The sequence below is a fragment of the Quercus robur genome, chromosome 3 (assembly GCF_932294415.1).
Source record: "Quercus robur chromosome 3, dhQueRobu3.1, whole genome shotgun sequence".
NCBI classification, from domain to species: Eukaryota; Viridiplantae; Streptophyta; class Magnoliopsida; order Fagales; family Fagaceae; genus Quercus; species Quercus robur.
In genome coordinates, this window is record NC_065536.1 from 53,811,074 (window position 1) to 53,836,213 (window position 25,140).

A 25,140-nucleotide genomic window follows, 5' to 3' on the forward strand; every position below is an offset into this window, starting at 1 on the left:
AACTGGGTCATCAGAAGGCTCTTTAAAAGGGGCATCTAGAATGATTGTTGGACCTTTATAAGATGAAGTATCAATGAAATATGTATTTAGTCTGACTTAATTAAACACATTGAACAGCCTAAAAGAAAATTGCTTGGGCCCAATATGCATTGACTTTGGAATAAGATCAATAGGCTTCCTAGGTTTGTAATCAAGCAATTCAAATGCACATGCCTGTGAATATATTGACAGAACTATAGAATGTACACTGGATTGCAAGGAGAATGGGCTCTATTGTCCAATGCCTTTTTAAACTCTTTTAAGCTTATGTTGTTTAGGTCGTCTTCTTTTACCACCTATTTAGGTTGTGCTAACGCACATTTAACTTCCCTCACCTTAGATATCTCCACTTCTTTACACATTTCATTCTTCATGTTCACTATTACCCCTTCATCAAAGTTTCTAGGTTCCATAGGGTTAACATGATTTGGATAGTCTAAACTGTGTCCTAAACCTGGATCCCTAAATGGGCCTGATACATGATAGCTTTTATTAGGAGGTAGCATGCCCTCAACATTGAAGTTATCACCTCATGTGTGGGAAGTTCGACGTGATCTACCATAGATCATCCTATTGAGAGAAGCTGCTACTTTATGTAATTGGTCATTAATCCTAACAATTTCTAAGGATTTGTTCCATGTAGAGGGGAAAAGGAGAAATCACAAATGGGCTGTGTTGTTTCTGACATGGATAATGATTGGAACTGTCTCAGGGTGTAGGCCTATGCTATTCTAAGAACAAAAAAAGCTGCTAAGGTTGCCATCTAGTGGACCTAGACTAAAGGGCCATGGGCAATCCTTTTAACTTTTAATGTGGCCTAATTGCTAGGCTTGGGGTTTTCCCATTGTGTCTCATGCAAACTATTTGGAGACAGTAGAACCATCATAGCTTTAAGGGGGAGGAAAATTCCATGTTAAAACTGAAGCAGGTTTTGTTATTTTCATTGTATATTGGATGACCATAATGAGTGGTATTTCCTATTCTTCCCTTGTAGAGTTCTTAGATTTATGTACTTTTTGTTGATAATCTAGCCTTCCTTAGTATGTACATGGAGTTTAGCCTGTATACTTTTCCTAGATTTTTAATAAAATTCTTCATTGCCGATTAAAAACAAAATGTGGCCCGTTGCTTTAAGAGCCTGTCCCTTTTTTTTGAAAGACTAAAATCACATTACATGGGAAACACTACAACCAACATGTCAAGACCAAGTTGACCAAGCGGTGTATCATGAGATGGGAGTCGATTCGTGGAGACAATTGAGGCAGTGGCCAAAGCTAATCTGAAGACAATCGTGGATGCCGTCACAACAGGTCTCAAATGAACAAGCAACCTATGGGTTGCTAGGCTTGATCAATAAATGGCACTACCAAGTTCATATTGTTGACACACTACTGGCATTAAACAATTGGAATCAGGGATTGGGGTACTCTGGTTTAATGACACATTTGGTGGGTTGTGGTGCTCAATGTCAAATTTGGGGACAAAGAGTGAGTCAACAACAAGATGCCTCTAGTGAAGCTGTGGTAGCAAGGCAAGCAATGTTGCTGTCATAAGATCAAGGTCACAACAAATCAATGTCCTGTCAAATGTCGTTTCAAGTTTGAGTTGACGATCATGTGTGACCTAGGCTTGATCTTTGAGTGAAGTTAGTGGGACATAGGAACTATGTTCATTTGAATTGTCAGTGATTGGGCTTTCACACGAGTATGGCTGCTTGATGCTAGATCAATGTTGGTAAAAGTATCAAGTGCGCAAGCCTCTTGAAGCCTAGGCGCAAAGCACAAGCGCGCGCCTGATTGAAGTAAAGCGCGCGCCTGATTGAAGTAAAGCGCCCATTTTTCAAATAGAATATATAATAATTTCTAATAAAAGATACATAACATATAATTAAACAAAAATTTTAATAAACTCAAATAGTAATGTATTTTGCTAAGTAGCCAAAATGGATAGTGCAAATGCACAATTTCTTAAAATTTTTATATAATAAAATTGAAAAAAAAAAATTTCATGGACAACAATATGATAATAATCTACTCAGAAATTTTAAACATAACATTTTGTATATTTCTCTTTTACTTTATAAAAATGCATGACTAGGATAACTATGATCAAATAAAGTATATGGTTCAATGAAAACAAATCCAAAAGGCAAAGATCAAAAACCACAAGAATAGGTAATTATCCTGGTTCATGTTTTTTGATATGTAAAAAAAAAAAAATTGTTTGTGTAATACAACACTTTAAAAACAATGTTTGTTTAATTAATCAATGTCCACATCAATTCCTTCAAGATCAAGCAAACAATTAAAATTAATGACTCATTTTTTTTAGCTAAAAAAAAAAAAAAAACACACCTAAGCATGCATTTTGCTTCTTCAAAAAGTTCCATCTAAAGCATGCCTAAGGAACGCTTCAATTAAAGAGCTTTGCTCAACCAAGTGAAGCGCTCAGACCTTGGGCTTCGAGCTTTGAGCTTTAAGCGCACTTTTAACAACATTGTGCTAGATGGGGTAGCAACATGTAAGAATTGAAGGTGAAAGCAAACATGGCAACTTCCAAGGGTCTGTGGCAGTGGAGATGAGGTAGATATCCTGGCTATGTTTCATGATATTAGCTTGGGTAGGTTTTTTTTTTTTTTTTGGTGTATTCTATTTCCGTCTTTGTGAGGGTGGTAGTGTGGTTTTGTGTGGAGATGGGGAACTTGACAGATTGAACTGGGATTGGGGTATTGTTTGTGGCTTCTAATGGTTTAGTTGGTTTAGCAATGGAGTTTGGCAGATTGTGGGTGGGGTTTGTGATGAGGGGCTTTCTGTGGAGTGGTTTTATGCCGGAAAATGTATTGGAGGCTTAGATCTGGTGATCGATTTGAGGGTTTTGGTTGTTGCTTTCAGATAGGGTGAGTTGATGGAGTTAGGTGGCAGTTGGTTTCCGGTATAAGCAACAGTGACAGATCGATGTTTGCTCTGATACCAAGTTGAGGCAGCACAAGGATTGCAAGGTAATAAAAAAGGGAAAACATAACCACCCTAGGCTTAACCATCTAGGATGGCTTGGAATCACTGCTAGTGAGAAATATCTCATTTCAATATTCATCATGAAATTCAACATAACATAATGTTTCCTTCAAGACCTATAAATAGGGTCCCAAATTACATCAAATAAGGAAGGAAAATCAAATCATATTTAAAATAGAAATTAAATCCCTTAAACTCCTCCAAATCAAATAAATTTCAAACGAATTCACATCCTATAATCTAGATCAATGGCCTCAATTAGCATTCATCATTCTTAACATTGATTGAGGTTAATAAAGGTTGAGAGTTGAGACTAATTCTTAATACTATTTGATGTTAATAAAGGTTGAGAGTTGAGACTAATAGGATTTAATTCACTTTTCCTTTGCACTTTATCATTTTAATGTAATCAATTACAAGTTATTTCCTTGTTAGATTAGATTTATTTCATTTTCTTCCATGATGTAATTTGGGAATTCTATTTAAAGACCCCAAAAAGTAGTATTGTAGACATTGCAGATGGTTGATTATGGATCAATGAAACTTGGGTTGGAAATTTCTTCTGGTGCTTGTTGGTGATTCCAAGTTAAGCCTAGGTGGTGATTCTTGGGCTCCTATCTTTATCTCATACTTGATGGTGACTCCAAGCATCCCTAAACTGTGATTCCTAGGTTCTACACTTCTATTTTCATAGCTTGGTGAGCAAACCCTAAGCGGTGATTCCTAGGATCTTTCTGTTCTTTTTTCCCTCAAACACTAAGTCACGTTTTGAGAGTTCATTCTGCTGCATCACTATGCGAAGAACCCAAACATAACAACAAATCTGTAAGCTTTTTAAGTTGTAAATCAGTAGGAATCATGACATTAAATTGTAAGAATGTAAGAACTAGTGACAATGTGTCAACAAAAGACCTTAAATCGGAATATTTTAACAAATCATACCAAGAAATAAAGTTATATAAGTCAACAACACCTGATTGCTTCAGAATTATGGTCTATGGTGTTTGGGCTGTTCGGAGTGTATTGGGTCATGCCGAAATCCATTATTGATTTGCTTCCTGCTTGGCAAGGGCGCTTTGGAAAGCATAGAAACGATATTATTTGGAAAGCCAGTCCGCATTGTGTTATGTGGTGTATTTGGAGGGAGAGGAATGCTCGAAGTTTTGAAGACATCGAAAGAAACATACCAGATTTAAAAAATGTTAGTTTTAAGAACTCTGTTGGATAGGATGTCCACTAGCGGATGTATTTCCTTATCTTCTATTTGTGATTTGAGGAATTTTTGTAATCTGAGGCTTTGATTGTATTGTCCTCACTTGTGTACATCCTGTATACTTTGGGTGACTCCTTTCTTTGGGGTTTTAATAAAATCTTATCACTTATATATATAAGTCAACACCACCACAAAATACTGATAGACATAACGTATTAAAAATGAAGGTTTGTACTTACATTATAGAACTCATTCAAAGCCCTCCACCCAGTTGGGAGACCAAACTCATATCCATAAGTACGATTATAATACGCATCAATTTCATCAAAGTAGTTTTTAAAGTTGAACAATCCACGTATGGGGAATAATTCTGCGTTGTCAATTACTTCCTTCAGTACATCAGCGCCAAGAAACATAAGAACCTGTGAGAAAATTACAAGAGATAAGAATTAATTCAATGATTTGAGCAAAAAAACCTAGACACTTAACTGGCTATTCAGAATAAAATTTCCATGAATGCAACCACAAATCACAAAACATGATGCATAGGCAACGGTTATTGCGTTTGTGTGCAAATATTAATTGCTCATCAACTTGGTAAACAATATTGCAGTTTATGCATGGAAAAACAGATTTGACAACCAGACAAACCACAGAAACATGTTACCAACTTTATAGTCAGATATGCCACAACATGCAGCATGAGAAACTTGTTGGTTTTCAGATTTTTTTTGCGGTAGGTAAGTAAGAATTTATTGCAAACTAAGAATATGTACAAGCACACGAGAAGTGTACAGGTGTATTAATGGCAAAAAGTCAACTAAAAGAGCTACAATCTAGAAACTTGAGTGAAGTAGAGACAGGATGACTACTTAAGCAAAGTGCATAAACAAAAATTAACTTAAGCTCTAACATAGTTCGTTCAACTTTTTCGAACATCGACTTATTCTGTCTTTCTAGATAGTCTACATTAAGCACAAAGGAAGTGCAACCCAAATAACAACATTTCAATGTCTAGCAAATCACCCCTTTGAACAAGCCAACATATCAACTACCCTTCTAAGCATGAACCACTGCAACCCAAAAAAGCATAACATAAATCCATAACTCTCTGTCCATAGCACATTGTAAAAGCAAGCAGTCCAGTGATTTCCCATCTTTCTACCACACGCAACACCATTCTGCAACGATAATATTTCCTCTACCCTAATTTGCTAAAGTCAAAATTTTCCTTAAGGTCGTGGTCCAAGTAAAAATAATAATAATGATTAAATTTAAAATAAAACAAACAAACAAACAACTTTACTGGGAACCTTGACCCTCCAAATACCTTTCCAAGGTAACAAGTGCATACCACCTGCATAAAGCTCTCTATAATAAGATTTTTTCTCAAATAAACTGCTCATTGTTGGTTGCCAACGAATACGGTCTTCAGCATCTCTATTAATTTTTAACAGAGTAATACGATTGAGGAACTTTGTTAAACTACCCATCTCCCAGTCCTGAAAATCTCTAATATGAGTTACATTTTCAATGAAGATTACCAGCATTCCTACACATATAATCTGCCAAAACAGCCTCTTTATTCTGAGCCATCCTATATAAAACTAGGAAGGTATCTTTCAACTTCCATTCCCACACCAACTGTCATGGTAAAAGCAAATATTCAGACCATTACCAACCTCAAAAAATGAACTTAGAAAACTTACCCTAACCCTATAGACATGCTTCCATAAACAAATACCAAAAGGGCTCCTGCTTGCCTTGGAACACCATTCTGCTGTAGTGGTTCACAAATCCTTTTCCACAAACAAGATTAGATTTAAATTCATCTCCCTGACCACCCCAATGAAAATCTCTTTGCAACTTCTCAATACGTTTAGCAACAAAAGTAGGGACATGAACCCAGAGGCAAATAAGTAAGCAGGCTAGACAGGGTACTCTTTATTAAAGTGAACCTAGTGCCTCTTGACAGATGCATCTTCTTCCACCCTGCCAAACTTTGTTCCATCTTCTGCAATATTGGGTTCATGACCTCCCCAGATTTGAATCAAGAATGCAGAGGCAACCCCAGACTGGAATTTGAGCCAAAGCTGCCACCTCTGGAACTGTACCAACTGGCATCAATTCGGATTTTCCAAATTTTAATACTAACCCAAAAATTGCCTCAAAACATAATAGCAAGAACTTTAAATTGTGGATTTTCTCAGGATCGTTATCACAGAAAATCAAAGCATCGTCACAAACAAAAGATGAGATACCATAAGCTGCCTAGAAGAGCTACCACCCACCTAAAAACCAGATAAATACTAGGGTTCGCTTTTTTCTAATAAATTTTTTCATTACTTATCAAAACAAAAACCAGATAAATACTGCCCCTCCACTGCTCTATCCAGCAGTTTGCTTAGCACCACCATCACCATTACATTTTTTTTTTTTTTCTTTCTTGAAAATCACTATTACAAATAATAACGGTGACAAGGGATCACCTTGACATAAGCCCTGGAACTATTAAAGAACCCACTAGAACTACCATTCCAAAATTGAAAATCTTACTATGGATATACAGAACCGTATCCAGCTTTTTCCATTTCTCCCCAAACCCACATATGCTCAACAAATGAATCAACAAGTTCCAGTTCACATGGTCATAGGCTTTCTCCAAATCTAGTTTGCATAAGGCTCCTAGCAAACTCGATTTCACTCTACTATCAAGACACCCTTTCACAATTAGAAATGAATCAAGGCTTTGCCTACCTTTAATGAATTCATTTTGAAAATGAGAGAGAGCTTCCCAAAAGCTGCCTTCAATCTATTAGCCAACACCTGGGCCAGAGTCATGTAAACACTACCAATTAGATTGATAGGTCTAAACTCCTTCACATCCACGGCCCCTATCTTCTTTGGGATGTGTGCAACAAAAGTAGCATTAAGGCTTCTCTTAAAATGTTCAAAAAAGTCCCTAGAAAAGCGCATTACATCATCTCTCACAATCTCCCGACAACATTGAAAGAAAGCAATGGAAAAGCTGTCAAGACCTAGCACTTTCAGAAAATTCTCTCAAACTAATTAACTCAAATCTTATTTTAGTAAGCATAGCTGATTTTTTTTATACATCAATGCATTTATTTATATAAAATGTCCATACTCATCATGTGTAATACATGCATTACAATTATTTTCAAATGTTGTTCTGTCTATCATCAAGGCAACTTATAATGATCTAAAGATAAAATTCAAAACATAAGATTAAATGAATTTCCATCACTAGTGATGTACATAAATGCAGATTATTACTGACCTCATTTGCATCTTTGCAATATTCCTCTTCATTTTTCTTTGGCCATTTGACTCGCCAGCATCTGCATCCGCACAGAGAACAAAAGGTTAATCTTCATAAGCCTTCAAAGTTTGTTTTGGATTGGGAGACAATCATGTAAACCTTTCCCTTCCAAGGCGGCGTGCAAGCTCTTCAGCTAAAGCTTGACCAGCTGTATCCCCATCAGTGGCAAGTACAATGCGTGATGCCTATGAATATCAATAAAGTATAAGAGCCAAAGAAGTCTACAATTACAAGTCCTAATTAAAAGCAGCAGAAATATATCAACCAACCTTCTGTAAATACTCTTTGCAGTTCCACAGATATTGATACTTAATGTCCTAATTCACAAAATACAAAGAAAGAGCATCAGATAAAAATTTAAAAAGGGCCTGATATTACGACCATCAATGACAATAGTGCAACAATGCTTGTTAATATAAATTGAGTATATTTTTCCATGTGAGTGAAGCTTAATTTATACTTCTCGTTCATAATTGAACGCAAGCAGCAAAAGTGAAACTTATGGTACTGGAAATAAAACTAAAAAAAAATATGTACATGTCAGAGTCTGTTTGAATCAAATAAGTGAGATATATCCTTCCATGTGAGTGAAGATTACTTTATATATGTTACGAGTATGTTTGTCATAGGGGTACTATTGTAATAATTTAATATTAGTGTGATTACCCTCATATAAATACTATTCATGTGTGTTAGGCTAAATTATTTAACACTAAACACATCCTGAGAACCTAGTATCATAGCAATAAAAACCATAACTGCTGCCAGGGTCTACATTCCGCCATCAACTCCAGCATGAATCCTCTTCGATGACCACATCAACTAGACCCTTCAACTTTAATAACCTAACTTTAACCCATAAACCTGAGCCTTAGCCCTCGATCTACACTAGCGACAAGCCCGATCATCATCCCCGACCGCCGATTGTGTCATCAGACCTTGGTGGCATCATTCTCAGCTCAACTCCATAGTCAAGTTTCCACCGTGATTGCACCTACACCAAGAGCATTGTGAGCTGTACTGATCAAATCTAATCTTTGTAGGCCTCTGGAATCTCATCGGACTTCCTCTTAGCAACAATGATCTGCTCCTTTAAGATCAACTTTAAAATCAAACAACACTCAGCTAGAATTGGTACACAACTTACCCAACTGTTGTTGGCCCGATCCATTCTAGAATATATTTTTGAGGAATTATTGGAGTAGTATACCATTTGAATTAGTTACTGGACTATGAACTTAAATATTTACTTATTATTCAACTTTTATTTTTAAAAATTTTATTTGTTATTTTATTTGTATTAAAAGAAATAAGAAGATTTTTTTTTTTTTTTTTCTATAAGTAATAAGATTATATAAATCAGGAAAAAAGAGTCACCATAGTATATAGGAAATATACTAGGGTAGACAATCAGTTACAAAAATTGCATAAATCTAATAAATCAACAGTAGAAAATTAAGAAAGGTTCCTCATGGCTGTCAGCCAAGCCAATCCAATAAGGTTCTAAAAAATAACAACTTAAGGTTAGGCAAAGAACTTCCGGTGTCTTCATAACTCTTGCTATTTCTTTCCCTCCAAATGCACCACATCCAGCAATGGAGGATAACCATACAAATATGACCATTTCAATGACAACCAAACCAACCTTGCCAACAAGCTATGAGCTCAACTACAGATTTTGGCATCACCCACGAAACTCCAAACAAAACCAAAATCATGGACCACAAATTTGAAGCAATAAGGCAATGTAACAAAAGGTGATTAATAGATTCACCATTGCATTTACACATATAGCACCAATCTACAATCCTTACCTTTCTATTCCTTAAGTTGTCAATAATCAAAATTTTACCCAAAGCTGCAGTCCATACAAAAAAGGCTACTCTTAGAGGGGCTTTTGATCTCCATATGATTTTCCAAGGGAAAGGATGCTCACTGGAGATTGCAACTGTATGCAGAAGATGGTAATAAGTACCAACCTTGAAGCCATTTTTCTTATCAGGTTTTCAGCACATCTTATCCTCCCCAATCACCTAAATCTAAAACCATAAATGGTATCCATGAAAGTCATCAAGGACTCCAATTCATAATCTTGAATGGCCCATACAAAGTGTAGATCCCAGTGAAGTATGTTTAAGTTTTTTTTACATGGGGAAAAAAATTATGTTTAAGTTTTTTTTACATGGGAAAAAAAAATTACAGATCATACCGAGTTGACCCAGCCCATCAAAGACCAATAAGTGTAATAGGAAGCGTAACCTGTTTCTGACCCATACCCGATTTACTGGGTCAAACCTAAACCTACCTAACCTAGCCCATCTAATGGTCATGCAAAATTTTCAAATTGGACAAGATCACCCCCATATAACATATCTAATACTAGATATTGCGCTTTTCTAAGAGTGCCTCAATCATTTGGAGGTAAGAAAAAAACTGTTGTATCCTGATCTAGTGCAAAAGCAGAATGCATGGCCATTGCACATACATCTTGTGAACTTGAATAGAATAAGCATATTTTTTATGAATAAAAGTTTAAGGTCAAGTTACCTATGACTGCATTGCGACGATGAAGCAACAATTCATATTAATTCTAATAATGTGTTTCATGAGTGTATCAAGCACTTAGAGGTAGAACATCACCTTATACGATAAACAGTGGAAAGATGATAGTTAGAGGTAGAGCATCACCTTGTTTGATAAAGAGTGGAAAGACGTGTAATTGCTACTCCATATATCTCCAAACAAGCTCAAATTGCTATTATGTTGACTAAACCTTTGTGCAAGGCTCACTTGGATTTTTTTATGTAACAAGATGGTGATGTATGCCCAGCTTGAAGGGGAGTGTTACCAGTATGTTTGTGATAGGGGTAAAATTATAAGTTCACATGCATCATGTGAACTTATGTGGATTAACCATCTCTTTGAAGAATTAAAATTTGAGATCAAGTTACCTATGACTATGTATTGCACCAGTCAAGCAACAATCATATTAATTATAATACAATGTTTCACAAGTGTATCAAGTACGTAAAGGTGGAAGATCACCTTATTTGGGAAAGAGTGGTATTTTTGCACGAAATCACCCCAAGTGAGTGTTACACACTCACTCCAATGAGTCTTGAACCCACGACCTCACTCTCCAACCAATTATTATAGGAGAAGGACATGCTAGTTGAGGTATAGCTCATTGGCAAAATTATATTTTTGTGCTATTAGTGAAATTAGCCTCATATGAGTAATATTCATGTGTGTTATGTCCCAAGGCCACATGGAAGATAATTAGGCAGCAGTTGATGAAGTTTGAATTTGATTGAGTGTGCGTTTGGGATGACTGAAATTTTTAGCTTTTTTTTTACTATTTAGCTTATTTTTGCTACTATTCATCGGTCTCATTGCACTTTTTGGTACTATTCATCAGTCCCACTGTACTATTTCAGTTACCTTTTAGCTTTATTTACAGTACTTTCAGTAAAAAGTTTTCAGTTTCGACTAAATAAACTATTCCCAAACAGACACTGAATTTGAATAATAAATAAGTAGTAGTAGATTAAGTTGTTATTGTTTCAAATTTTTCTTTGATAGGAGTAAGTTCCTATTTGTTAGGATAGCTATCTCATTATGAGTATTATTTATGTACTGTGAAGGAAGAAGTGAAACTTAAGCAGAAAATTAACCAAAAAAATCTATTTCCTCTCTCAAGTTCAGGAGATTGGTCATCTCGAATTGATTAACTTTTTTGATAAGTAATAAACTTCATTGAAAAAAGAAGAGGAAATACAGAGGGAAAGAAAAGCACACATGCCATGTGCTAGGAGCAACAAGGGAAAAACTAAGTAACCATGAAAGTACAAAAATCAAGCATATCAAGAAAAGAAATAATAGTTAAAACACCCATACCATTTGCCCAATCAAACAAAGTCTGAAAAAAGAGAAGCTTCAACTCATGAATCTATCTTTCATTCCCGTCAAAGGTACGTGTATTCCTTTCCCTCCAACTGACCCACATAAGACAATGAGGGATCATTCTCCACAGCACCTTAAGATTTGAGTTTATTGAACTTGTTTAACCAACTTGCCAAAACTTCCACGACACTACGCAGCATGACCCAATGAACCCCAAATTGTGAACACACCATATTCCACAACTCTTGAGAAGCAATGTAGGAGTAAGTGGTCAGGGGTCTCCCCATTCCACTTGCACATACAATACCAATCCACCACCACTTCTTTTCGCCTCCTTAAATTATCAATGGCTAAAATTGTCCCCAAAGCCGCTGTCCAAATAAAGAAACTAACCTTTGGAGGAACTTATGGTTTCCACAACAGTTTCCATGGAAAAAAACTAGACTTGGGGGTTGTAAGGCCCTATAATAAGAAAACACAGCAAAAACACCCCTAGTAGAGTTTCCAACAAATTTTATCCACCCCATTTGTTCTCCAAGATCCAAAATAAATAACGTCCATAAATGATGCAATCGACTCCAATTCCCAATCCTGAACCAGTTGAGTAAAATCTGATATTCCTATGGTAGTTTGCCTCTGAGGACAACAACAACTCAGCCACTGATGCATCCTTGTTACTAGCAATATTGTAAAGTTCTAGGAAGATATTTTTCAAAGGAAGCCCCTCACACCATGGATCACACCAAAATTTAACACAAGAACCATCCCCCCACCTTAAAGATGATAAAAAGGATAAAAGTCATCCCACCCCTTTCTCATATAATTCCATAAACCAACCCCGTAAGGCCCCTGCACACTACAAGAACACCCCCCCCCCCCCCCCAACACATGCTACCATATTTTGTTTCTATCAGCCTTCTCCACAAGGAAGTCCTTTTCATAGCATATTTCCACAACCATTTTACATTCAATAATTTATCCCGTTCACAACAGTGTGTTAGGGTAAATTAATTAACTATAAACACACTTCCCAAGAAAAATATACTTCTATTCATAATTGAACACAAGCAGCAAAAGAGAAGCTTATTGTACTGCAAATAAAACTAATAAACACATATACATGTCCGAGTCTATGTTTGGTAACTTATGCATGCAACCCATGGGTTTTGACCCTTGACCTCACCCTCCAGCTTGCTTTTACAAGGAGAGAACGTGTCATTTGAGCTAGAACTAATTGGCTCTCTCCATGAACAAAGCCCCCTTCATTGACAGAAGATACCTCTTTATGGGAGTATATCCGATATTTTTGGACACGTTAAAGTCAAGTTCTAAGGATATCCAAGGACACTTCTAAAACAAACACATAACTATGCTTAACAATCACAAATGCATTACTCCAATGACATAATTCAGAGTTTTGAGGATGAAAAAGACCTTTTCTTCAGGTGGCAACTCTTTTGTGGAAACTACTGGAGGGGCACCATCTGGCACACTCACACAATTGCAGAACCCAGCTTCTTCCATTGCAAGCTTGTCCATTTCACCTTCAACCTATAATAATTAAGTGAAATAATAAATATGAAGGGAAATGATGAAGATATCACTTAGTATCATAGAAGAATGGAAGACGTACAATAATAATATCACTTTTATCCTTAATATCATCAAGCCCGTAAAAAATCTTTTCAGTATTTGCTTCCTGAAATAAAAGAAGAGAATTAAGAAAATCGAGATGACAGTATTATTTATTTCTAAAAGCATCAAAAGCAGAAATCCATGTTCTGAGGTCACCATCAATGTAATTCTGCAATGGGCAAGGAAAAATATCAAAAGACATTAGAATAAGCCCGTGTTCAGCAGAAGGTAGAAGGTCCAATTGCAATATTGTTACAATGCCACACGTATAAAGGAGCATAAAGTAACTTTCAATTAATTACTGGAATCCCTTTTTCACAAAAGACTCCTGATTTACCATCATAGCCAACAGAGGGCCTTCACAGATATTTGGCACCAACCAGAAGATTTCATCAGCCAATCAACTGGCTTCAAAGCAAATGATATTTCATTTCCTTAAGGTCATGTATGGATGAAGAATTAAAATTTAGTATCTTAGAATTTTCAAAATGATGGATTCTACATCAATGGGAATTTCAATCCCATCAATTTAAATTTCCAGTTTCTAGATGAGTATATTTAAAAATTAAGAAATTAAAATATTATAGTAGTTTCAAAGGTACTAAAGGCAATATGAAGAGTAATAGTGGTAGTATGGGAATAATAATGCCAGTTGAATTTGAATAATGATACCTTCTCCCATGGAATTTGAAGTTGAGATTTAAAAGCTTAAAATGTCAAGTCCAAAATTCCACAGAATTTGTGTTAGCCCAAGCTCCTCCACCTCCCCCACACCCCCCCCCCCCCCAAAAAAAAAAAACAAACCACAACACACACCAAAAAAAATAAAAAATAAAATAAAAATCTTAGATTTCAACTTGAAGTAAAATCCCAGTTCAAGATCCTTAATCTGAAAACACTGTAAAAGAAGGTCATCCATGGGAAGATTCACCCAAGGGGCTAAAAGACATTTATACTAAACACTAGCTCAAGGAACAATTATTGCTCGAACCTGCCAAAACCTTCTTGTCCACAGGAGAATAGACCCAAGGGGCTAAAAGACATTTATACTAAATACTAGCTTGGGTAGCAATTATTGCTCGAACCTGCCAAAACTTCTTGTTGCTGTCCCGGTACTTGCAACTAACAAGCTTTCCATCTTTCCAATAAGTAAATGCAATTACAAGCTGCCAATAGAATTTCAGAAGCCATCAGAGAAAACAGAATTGTTGTCACATTTAAACTAAAGCAACCAGAATCGTATATTTTCCATGTGAATAGAAATGCTTTTTTTCCCCACCATTACATTTAAAACTGAACTGGGTTTGATGTTGCTGTATCCATGGTATACTCTGTGTACTTGGGTTATACATTTTTCATCTTAATAAAATCTGTTAATTTACCCCACCACCCCCCCCCCCCCCAAAAAAAAAAAAAAGAAGAAGAAAGAATTTCATGTTATCAGTTTCACGTAATAAAACTATACTCTCTTTTCTTACTTCGCAATTGAAAAGAATCTAACTTAAATTTTCTCTGAAATGGACAGTTAAATTTATTTTCATTTTATTCTTTTTCTTTTTAATTTTCCTCGCCATAATATCAACATCAACTCTATATTCAGAAAATATATATATAGCTGATAATTTAATTATTACAATAAAAGGGAGAGGGACATTTTGAACCATGATTCTCCTTATAAAGGAGACTAGACAATGCCACTCAGTTACAAGGCTCTTGGCCAATGTTCATAAAAAATATCGTTTTAATATCTGCCACTATGAAGTTGGCAACCAAAGAAATGAAACACATCCAAACCATCTGCATATTCATCAAATGGAATAAGTTCTTCAATATATATATATATATATATGATCCTAAATAATAGTTATGCCTTCATGCATCCTCTATCTCCAAGGTGAAACCAGCAATCTTCTACACTTTTGTTTTTCATCTTTTTGATAAGTTAAACTTCAAAGGACTAGTAATCCAAATTATTATAATACTCATTTTTTTATTGGATTTTATGCACCCAATGGGCCTTGAACCCATGGCCTCACCCTCCATCTAGCACTTATAAGGGGAGGAGGTGCCAGTTGAGCTCAAGCTGATTGGCAAATCATTAGAATATTCATATTAATATCTTGTTCTAATCCAAACACAACTAAGGGCTAAGGCCATCAATATGATAAAAAGGTATCCGGTTTTTGGTCAATTCAGTAGTGCCATTCACCTGATCACCAGCACAACTCTTCTGCATGACAGAATTTCTCTGCAGTGTTTCCCTTGATATTAAACGCTCGGCAAAATAACCAACGATCTGAAATAAGACAATAAAATTATATTTAGTACCTTGCATAAGGCAAAAAAAAAAATTTACTGAGAAAGCAGCAGGTAAGAGCATCACAACCTAGCTAACCAATACTCAGACTTACAAGAAAACAGGACAGTATAGCACACCAAAGTTTTTTTTTTTTTTTGATAAGTAAATAAATTTATTAAGAAAAAGGTGCTAACCAAGAACACAGGAAGTATACAAAAGAAAGCACAAAAATAAAAACACAGAAAGATAAAACAGAGAACAATTATCTAAAGCCCAGGGAGTCCAGAAAGTCTAGGAACAGCAAGCATAGCCTTTCCCTCCCATATGACAGATCTTCCTTAGGCTTATAACATGCAGTAAGCATAAAAATAACAGGAAACTAACAGATATTTAGCAATCAAATTTTACTACTAAATTAATCAATTAGGCAAAATTCATTATAGAACTAAGAATATCTCCTTTAAAAATGAAAAGAAAAAGGAAGAAAACGTGCAACAGGTAGTTAAAATGGTAAACAGCAAAACGAAAACACCAAGTGAAATTGAACAATTGCTTGCATTTATATTTTGAAATCCCTGTCCTCAGGATCACATTCTAGTTAGTATTCCGTTGTACAAAACCAGAGTAAAAAAATCATAATAAGAAATGATTCTTATAGACAGGTTGCATATTTTCCTTTTAGTAAGTAAATAAAATTTTATTAATGAAAAAACATAGGGAGTGACTTAGTTATAAATGCTATATACGATACATAAAATGAATCTGAAAAACCCAGAATATTCAATGGACTTCTTGATCAAGTGATATCAAAAAAAATAAGGATTAGCCAAATCCAAACTTAATTCTGTCAAGAGAAAGCTCCTGCCCTTCAAAAGTGTGTCTATTTCTTTTCCACCATATAAGTTCTGCACAAAGTAGGTTTTCTATGCCAACATTTAAGTAAAGCACACACTGATTTTGGCATAACTAATCTACACCAAGTACCATAAAGATAAAGACCCACAACTCCATATAACTGTGCAATGAAGCTATGGTTGTGGCACTTTGGAAAGAAGGGTAATCATCTTTACAGATGGGTTATTGGCATACAGTATGGATGCATGGGACCAATGGACAATGAAATTAGTAAGAAATATAAAATTAGTGATCTTTGGAGAAGTATTAAGGCAGATTTAGATAGGTTTGCTACACTAGTTTTGTGGTTGGGAATGGTAGAAGAGTGTTTTTTTGCATGATAGGAGATATGCAAAAAACAGGTAGCCATGAGAGACATGCCTGTTTGAAAATAAGCAGCCGTACTTGTGCATCATGTGCTCAAGATCCTCGTCACTGGTGACAGAGATCAAGGAACAAATCGAGAGATTAAAAAAATGCTTTTTAAACTAGGATTTTGGATTTTTTTTTTTTTTTTTTATACTTTAAGAAACTCAAAATACCAGAAAGAAGTCATTTTTAAGACACCTTACAGCACAATGTGATGGAATTAGATGGTGCAATGAATAAAAGCATAGGTTATAGACTTATATAACTGAAATGAATAAACTACAAGTTACATGAAACTGATTTTTGGACAAATTAGAGGGTGCAATTTGTAAGTTAGCCAATAATAAAAATAATAGCTGAAACTTAACCAACCTGGTCACAAAGTGGTTCTAATTGCAGGTTCTCCACTGTAATTTCTCTTTTAATCTTAACTTTGGTTATTGGGTTCAAAGATCCAGAAAGCGACCGGCTATCTGCTAAGGCCTGCCATCAAAGGGACAACATTGGGCCAGTCACTTTGGCATTTAACTATTTTCAAAGGTTTCAGCTAGGAATAGATATAAGTCAAACAAAGATGAAAACTATGTTACCCTTGTACTGCCTCTCCAGCCACATTTTCCGCGGAAACACATCCATAAAGCAGCACCCCTAAACACTCAGAAATTTGCATCATAAAAATAGTTGCAAGTAGTTTAAAATTAAATAGACAAATGACTTAAATGAAAAAGAACAAAAAGCATACCCATCTTCTGTAACAAAAAGAGAGAGGCTCTTCTCCTCTGAATCCCCACCTTTGCACTGACATACCAAAGTTAACAAGTAAATACAAATTTAGCACTAGAAACAAAACTTGTCCTCACTCAAAAGAAAATGCATGCCCAAAGGCATATCTAAGTTAGGATTGAATCAGTTTGCAAACTTTGTAGTACAAAAGTACACTCAAATGCCCAAGATCTATATTACGAAACATGATTTCTTACATGTTGAAACATAAAACCATCTTATGGGTGCAGCTATTTCTTTTAGATTTTTAGTTTCTTTGCTTCTATACAACTTTCTAAAGCCTCACTCTTTCTAAGTACAACTATACTACAACCAAATTTTAGAAAACAAGCAAATAAGATTTCAGTAAAAGGCCACATCCAAATTGACACCAAATTACTTATTTAACATTGTTTCCAATTAATGAAACTGCCTCCCCAAGAAAAATCAATCTATCTGCTTCCAAATCTCACACGCTATATATTACCTCATATACTGATTTCAGGATAGGCAACTCATTAAGGAGAATATACAAAGCACTAATGATCCCAAGCTATTTTGACAACGTAGGAACAGTTGATTCATGGTTTCTCATCATGTTTATAGAAATAACACCAAAGAAAGAAAATATTTTCTCTTTAAAACATTATTGGGCAAAATCTTATAAAGCATAGCACTCCAAGCATGAAAAACTACTTTTAGAAGACCCCAAGACCACCAAATCTCATTCCAAGGAATACTCTATGTCTATTGGCCCTCAAAGCAGATCATAACACTTAGTCAACATGACTAGTCCTAGATACAATCCTCCCCACCTTATCTACCATAGCCAAGTCTCATATAGCAACATAAGATTTTTCTTTTCTCTTTTTCTTTTTCTTTTTTGGGTTGGGGGGGGGGGGGGGGGGGGGGGGGTGCGGAACCAATGTAAGAAACTCACCAATTTAACCAAGCTGCCAATGTAAAAGTCCCTATGGAAAATAAGGTTCTATTGGAAATATTATGGAGAGACTCAAATTCAACATATTTTATTACTTCCATCTTACACTAGACTATCTGTTTCAGTTTGTAGGAGATGTAGCCCCAAATTGACTCAAGTGCATATATTACTTGTCTAGTGATAATGAAGTTGGTACTTATTTTCCTCCAATTTCTTTGATTCACATTTGATGCTTATTTTCTTACGTTATTTATCAAAAAAAAAAAAAGTGTCCTTTTAATTCGGATTAAATTTTTTTTTATATAACAAGTTATTGCCCAAGGGGAGGGAAGGGGATATTCAAACGAGTGACCTTTGCTCCACGAGTAATAGTCCCCAACCAATTGTATAGCCCTTGGGATTTGTAAAACTTAAACTAGCTTATTTCGCTTATTATTAGAAATGAGGTCTGTATGGGGCCTGAGTATGGGGGCCATATTAATAAGTAAGATTTGAAAAATTTGTACCTAAAAAACTGAAGCTTAAAACAGTTAAAACTAATTGGGGGAATGACACTTTACCCCCCCCCCCCCCCCCCCCCCAAACTATGAGAATGCAAACTTACCCCCCCTAAACTATACCCCATTTTACACTTACCCCCTAAACTATACCCCTCTTTACACTTTCCTCCCTAAACTATGAGAATATAAACTTACTTTCCTAAACAATTTCCTATGGGATGGGGTGCAAAGTGTTACACAGGTAATAGTTTGCTATTGAAAATTGTAGAAATTGAACAATTAGAAACTTGTTTGTGCAATTATATTGCTTTATATTCCAAAAATAAAAATTGGAGGTAAAGTTCTCTACCATGACCTCTCCCACACTCCCGCAAAAGTGGGAATTTTGTGCAGTGGGTACCACATTTTAACTATATTGCTTTTTATACTTGACTTTTTATATGTATATGGAATAGAGCTATGCATGTAAAATTAGATATTAAAATATATATATATTGGGAACCTAGCACCTTATTATTGATAAAAAAAAAATATAAAATGAAATAAAAAGCATTTGGTAAGAATTCATAATCAAACAAACTTACATTCAGACTAATTAGTTTTTTTTTTTTTTTTGATAAGTAATAAGAGAATATTATTAATATAAGAAAAGCAAGAGAAACACAAAGAGTTCACGGTAGTGAACAAAGGAAAAACGAAACAACAAGACAAAAACAGCCCCTAATCTATTCTAATAGAAGAAATAAAATCCGTAAGGGTAGAACAATCCGAGAAACCCCAACATCGAGACCAATCAAAGAGGGTCCTTTGGCAAGACTCTAATAACTGAACCATAGTTTTCCCCTCATCCTCAAAAGCCCGCCGATTCCGCTCAAACCAAATAGTCCACACTAAATAGCCTGGGACCAAATCCCAAATATCAAAACTATGCTTCCCAAGCCAATGAAACCAACAGAATAATAAGTCCTCAATTGAACCTGGCATGACCCAATCGATTCCAAATAACCGAAGCATATACATCCACAAAGAATGAGCTATCGGACATAAAAGTAATAGGTGATCCCTAGATTCCGCATTACAACAGCACAAATAACAACGATTCGCCAAAGGGCGACCACGAAGCATAAGATTATCCAAAGTTAGAATCTGACCATGAACTGCTGCCCACATAAAAAAAGCCACCATTTTAGGAACCTTAACTTTCCAAATACCCTTCCAAGGGAAGGTGGAGGGAGTTGCATTTCGAATCTTATGATAGAAGGACCGAGTATCAAACTTCCCACTGCCATTAAGATCCCAACAAAGCCTGTCACACCCTCCACCCCTAGGGATTCGGATTTGGATGAAATGAAGAAAGGAGTAGGAAGCCGCCAACTCCCAATCATTGAATTCCCTCTGAAATCTTAAACTCCACACTCTGTCATTATCACCCACTGAAGGGCTTAGCACATCAGAAATACAAGCCTCCTTATTAGCTGAACACAAAAATAACTGAGGATAAAGATTTTTAAGAGGGACATCTCCAGTCCACTTATCATGCCAAAAAAGAGTGCGAGATCCATCCCCCACCACAACAGAGAAATGCTTAGCAAAAGTTTCCCACCCTTCACTAATACTCCGCCATAACCCACAACCATGGGCCCTACTACAAGCTCTAGTGCACCAACCCCCTTTTCCCTCCCCATATTTCATGGCTATGACCCTTCGCCACAGATGAGAGGTTTCATGGCCATACCTCCAAAGCCATTTCCCTAAAAGGGCCTGATTAAAAGGCGCCAACTTCCGGATTCCTAAACTACCCAACTCACATAGTAAGCAAACCTTTTCCCAAGCCACCAAAGGATATTTGAAACACTCAACTGATGAACCCCACAAGAAGTTCCTTTGAATGCATTCCAATCTAGACGCCACAGCTTTGGAGATAGTAAAAAGGGAAAGGTAATAAGTCAGAAGGCTTGAAAGGGTACTCTTCAGCAAGGTGAGTTTACCACCCTTTGACAAATAAAGCCGCTTCCAACCTGAAAGTTTCTTTTCCATCCTCTCAAGGATCGGATTCCAAATGGAGGGCGTTTTATACAAAGTTCCCAAAGGCATACCCAAATAAGTCATAGGCAAACTGCCCACTCTGCACTGAAGGATATTAGCCAAAAACTGAATGTTACGCACCTTCCCAACAGGGACAATTTCACTTTTCCCAACATTCACCTTTAAACCAGTAAAAGCTTGAAAATAAGTCAAAGCCAGCCTAATAGACAGAATCTGCTCTCTAGAGGCATCACAGAAAAAAATGGTATCATCAGCAAATAAAAGATGGGAAACACGGATACTAGTAGAATGAATAGGACCCACATGAAAACCTTGATTGAAGCCACCTTCATCAATTTTCTTCATGATACGGCTTAAGACCTCCATGATCAAAAGAAATAGGAGGGGAGACAAAGGATCGCCTTGTCTGAGACCTCTAGAGCTACCAAAGAAACCAGCAGGAGATCCATTAACCAAAACTGAGAAGCGAACGATAGAGAAACAAGTCTTTATCCATCTCCTCCATCTATCCCCAAATCCCATCCTCTCCAACAGATAAAACAAAGCGTCCCAATTCACATGGTCATAAGCTTTCTCGATATCTAACTTACACACCAAACCTGGGGTACGACACTTCAATCTACTGTCTAAACATTCGTTAGCAATAAGCACTGAATCCAAAATCTGTCTGCCACCAACAAAAGAATTTTGAGACTCCGAAATAAGATTATCCAGCACCCGCCTCAATCTGTTAGCTAAAACCTTGGACAAAAGCTTATACACACTGCCTACTAAGCTAATAGGCCTAAAATCTTTAATATTCAATGCATTGTTTTTTCAATAGAAGTTTCAGCATGAACACAATTTTTTAAGAGAATGCATTCCACTAATAGATTTACCAAATGCTGCCTAAATGTAGTAGGGCTAGCATAACAAATGGTTTTTTTCTTTGACTTTTTTTCCCCTCTTCCTCCTTTCTATTTTCTTTCTCAAACTTCTTCCCCCTTCTCAAACCACCCCACATCAACACCCACACTAGACACCGTTCAATGACAAGTTCCCAAATTCAATTTCATTCAACATAATTACTTTTTGATAAAAGTTTTGTTATAATACCAAACCCATTTTCTCATAAAAATGTAATGCACTATACTTCATGATGTCAAAATTCATTCTTTTTTTTTTTAATCAGTAGAATAAGATTTATTGATATAAAAAAAGGGACACCCTAGTCTTAGCAAAATTCATTCTACTTACTATCATTCAAATTCTATCTGCATTAGTCTTAGCAAACGACCCCTAAAACATACAATGATATAGTAACATAGCTAAAATTAAAAGGAAATACCATTGGACAAAGCAAGTGGTTGTATTGTCCCGGTACACATATTTCGGTGTCCATTCCAAGCTCCTCCAATTTCTGCTTCAGGATTTTCAACTGTGTTGTTTCAAGCCTATATTCTGCTGGGCTCTCCAAAATATCTTATTAAAAAAATAAAAACCATCAATCAAACAAATATATGTCACTACAAGCCTTCATGTACCTAAAGATTCCCCCTCACAAGTACACAAATTAATATTGATTCTCTACTAAACTTAGCAAACAAAAACATCATCTTCAAGCCTTCAAATACAAAGATAACGCATATATAAGCTCTCACAAACATCGTTTTATGAATTATCCAACAATCTTTGCAAAGAATAATAGTATCAACGAGTCCTCCAACACATATATAATCAATAATGACATACACATAAAGTGTTTAAGGGGTAAATACCTGGTCCGGGAACATTGGCATGAGAGATGGAAGAGAAGCCATTAGTCTGGAGGGGTAAAGAATGAATTTTAGAGATGGGTTTTGAAGAACAGGCAGAGAAGAGGGGTGTGTGGGTGTTAAAGAAGTGTCTATGTGAAGAATTAGCAAATGGGATTGCAAAAGAATTGGTCTTGAACATGTTCTTGGAGCCCATCATCCAACTCTGGCTTTTGGTGTGCCCTGTCAAAAATTACACTTAACTTAATAAACAATTTTGAATTTAGACAAAAGCAATAAGACCCAGAATTCTCACTACTCTTTACAACTATATACATACACAGTCCAATACATATAAAAATCAATACAACATATAAGATAAGATGCTAATGAAATAGAGTTTGGGGGCATAAATGCTTTGTTTTCAAGTGTTGTGGTGGGCAAGAAAAATACCTGGTGGAGTGGGGAGCTTGAAAGAGCGAAGGGTGGTGGCACTGGCACTGACATGTGAGAGAGAACGTTGGGAGCAAACACGGCCTAATCTTCTGCTGGGTGAGGTAGTACTAGTAGTAGAAGAAGAAGAGAATAAGAGGGTAGAGTGAAGAGGACGACGCAGACACACTCGCATTTTGAGCGGGTTTCGCGGCTGGGTTGCGGTGGTTTAGTTGTGGTGGTGGCTGCTGCTTTCTGGGTAGAGGAGAAAGAGATTGAGAGGGAACACACAGAGGAAGAAGAAGAGAGTAACTTTATAGGTCCCCATTTACGCCAGCCAATTCGGAAATGCCACGTCAGCCATTAAACTTAAATTTAATACACCTATTTTACACAATTAAAACCCACATATAACCTCTCTCTCTTTTGTCGTGTTCTTTCTCTTCAACTTCACCTTCACCAAATTTCAAAATCTCTCTTCCTCCGTACCTTTCTGTTAGACACCCATGTTTGAATCTCCATGCCACCGAGTCCCACACCACCACCACCACCGGCGGTGCTTGCCGTTGTGGCCTTCTCCTATCTTAAGGTTCTCTCTGATTTCTCGTTCTCTCTAGCCCAAATCCAGCTATGGCAGAGCTTACGCTTGCACCAACTCCACCATCGCTGGCGGTGCTTCTGACCTGCTTCACCACCACTGGTGACAATATTACAACAATTCATTGCTTGGGTTTGGCTTTCATTTTAATTTTAATGTTAATTTTTGGAGTGCACAGAAGATGTTTGTGAAAATGTCTGATAGAAACTTTGAAGTTATTATAAAAATAGGCGTGGGGTGGTTTGCTAATTTATTGTTGTTTTGGTACGTGGGTTTCTCGAGGTTTTGTGCAGCACATATGTGAATAGTGATTCAAAATAGTAAATTAGGAACGGTATGAAAGAGTTAAGAAAAGTAACATCTCGAGTTTTAGAAACTCGAGATCCATATTAGAACTCGAGTCCGAAAGACTCGCCTTGTGAGTGTGAAAATGCCACATAGATCTCGAGTCTTTAAGACTCGAGTTTCATGCAAAAAAAATTTCACCTATAGTAGCGTTTTTAAGCCTTATAACATTTTAAAGCTCTATAGCGGCGTTTTCCTGCAAAATTTTTTTTTATAAGTACCAGGTTAGGGAGCCCTATAGTGGCGTTTTTAAGCCTTATAGCGGCGTTTTTCTGCAATTTATGGAAATCGAGTCTTTAAAACTTGATTTTCACGTCGATTTTTTTCTCACTTTGAACCCATCCTCTAACAAATCGAGACTTAAAAACTCGAGTTTTAGACACTCGAGATGCTAGTTTTCAACATTGTTTTGAAATGTGACAACTAACTAAATTTTTTAATATTTATTGTTATTTAGAAAAAAAATTCGGGGTTTCCCGTGTATGGGTTCTTTTGTTTGCTTTTGAAATTTTAAAAGTTACTGATTTATCACAAAGGGTCTGGATTAGGTCAGTGTTTAGTGGACCCGTTGGAATTGTGACATGTGTCTATTTTTAGACCTATGTCACCATTCCAACTAGTCCAGTACACTGGAAAAACTAGATCTAAACTGCCCCTTATCACAAGCTCATTGATTTTTGTTTGTGTTTTTCATGTCATTCTAAATCTAATGGGAAACTAATATATAGGTGTTTTCTTATGTGAATTGTATATGACTCTTTATAATTGCTGAAATTTATAAATTATTTATCTTAGATACTATCTTAAATTCCTTAATGTCAAATACATGTGATTGGTCTTTTTTACTGTGTTGGTGCAAGTTTCAATATCCTATTGCTAAAGGTTTCAATATCCTTTGAAGAGAAAGAACAGGAAAGATTGAGGTTTTATGTGGGTTTTAATTGTGTGTAATAAGTGTATTAAATTTAAGTTTGATAGCTTGAGTGGTGTTTCTGGATTGGCTGGCGTAAAAGGGATCTTTTACGCCAGCTCCGGACCTAAGTTATTCTCATGCTAAAATATTTCTTCACTTCTA

General features: G+C 36.1%; 1 protein-coding gene across 3 annotated transcripts in view; it reads right to left on the reverse strand.

Moving 5' to 3' along the window:
* Positions 1–23,948, reverse strand: part of LOC126718374 (twinkle homolog protein, chloroplastic/mitochondrial) — an 83,015-nt gene extending 59,067 nt beyond the window's left edge. Inside the window, exons 1-14 of one of the 3 annotated variants that reach the window (XR_007652897.1) lie at positions 23,144–23,948; positions 22,715–22,933; positions 22,285–22,418; positions 17,452–17,507; positions 17,300–17,357; positions 17,082–17,192; positions 15,357–15,443; positions 14,233–14,313; positions 13,146–13,211; positions 12,947–13,063; positions 7,879–7,926; positions 7,709–7,794; positions 7,568–7,628; positions 4,506–4,688 (exon numbers count right to left, since the gene is read on the reverse strand). Coding sequence is in view for 2 of the 3 variants with exons in the window: in XM_050420520.1 (XP_050276477.1) it covers positions 4,506–4,688; positions 7,568–7,628; positions 7,709–7,794; positions 7,879–7,926; positions 12,947–13,063; positions 13,146–13,211; positions 14,233–14,313; positions 15,357–15,443; positions 17,082–17,192; positions 17,300–17,357; positions 17,452–17,507; positions 22,285–22,418; positions 22,715–22,933; positions 23,144–23,318 (1,482 nt within the window). In the remaining variant the exon portion in view is untranslated. The remainder of the gene's footprint in view (positions 1–4,505; positions 4,689–7,567; positions 7,629–7,708; positions 7,795–7,878; positions 7,927–12,946; positions 13,064–13,145; positions 13,212–14,232; positions 14,314–15,356; positions 15,444–17,081; positions 17,193–17,299; positions 17,358–17,451; positions 17,508–22,284; positions 22,419–22,714; positions 22,934–23,143) is intronic. The other 2 variants (XM_050420520.1, XM_050420519.1) reach the window with 2 other exon arrangements.
* Between the last annotated feature and the right edge of the window lie 1,192 nt (positions 23,949–25,140).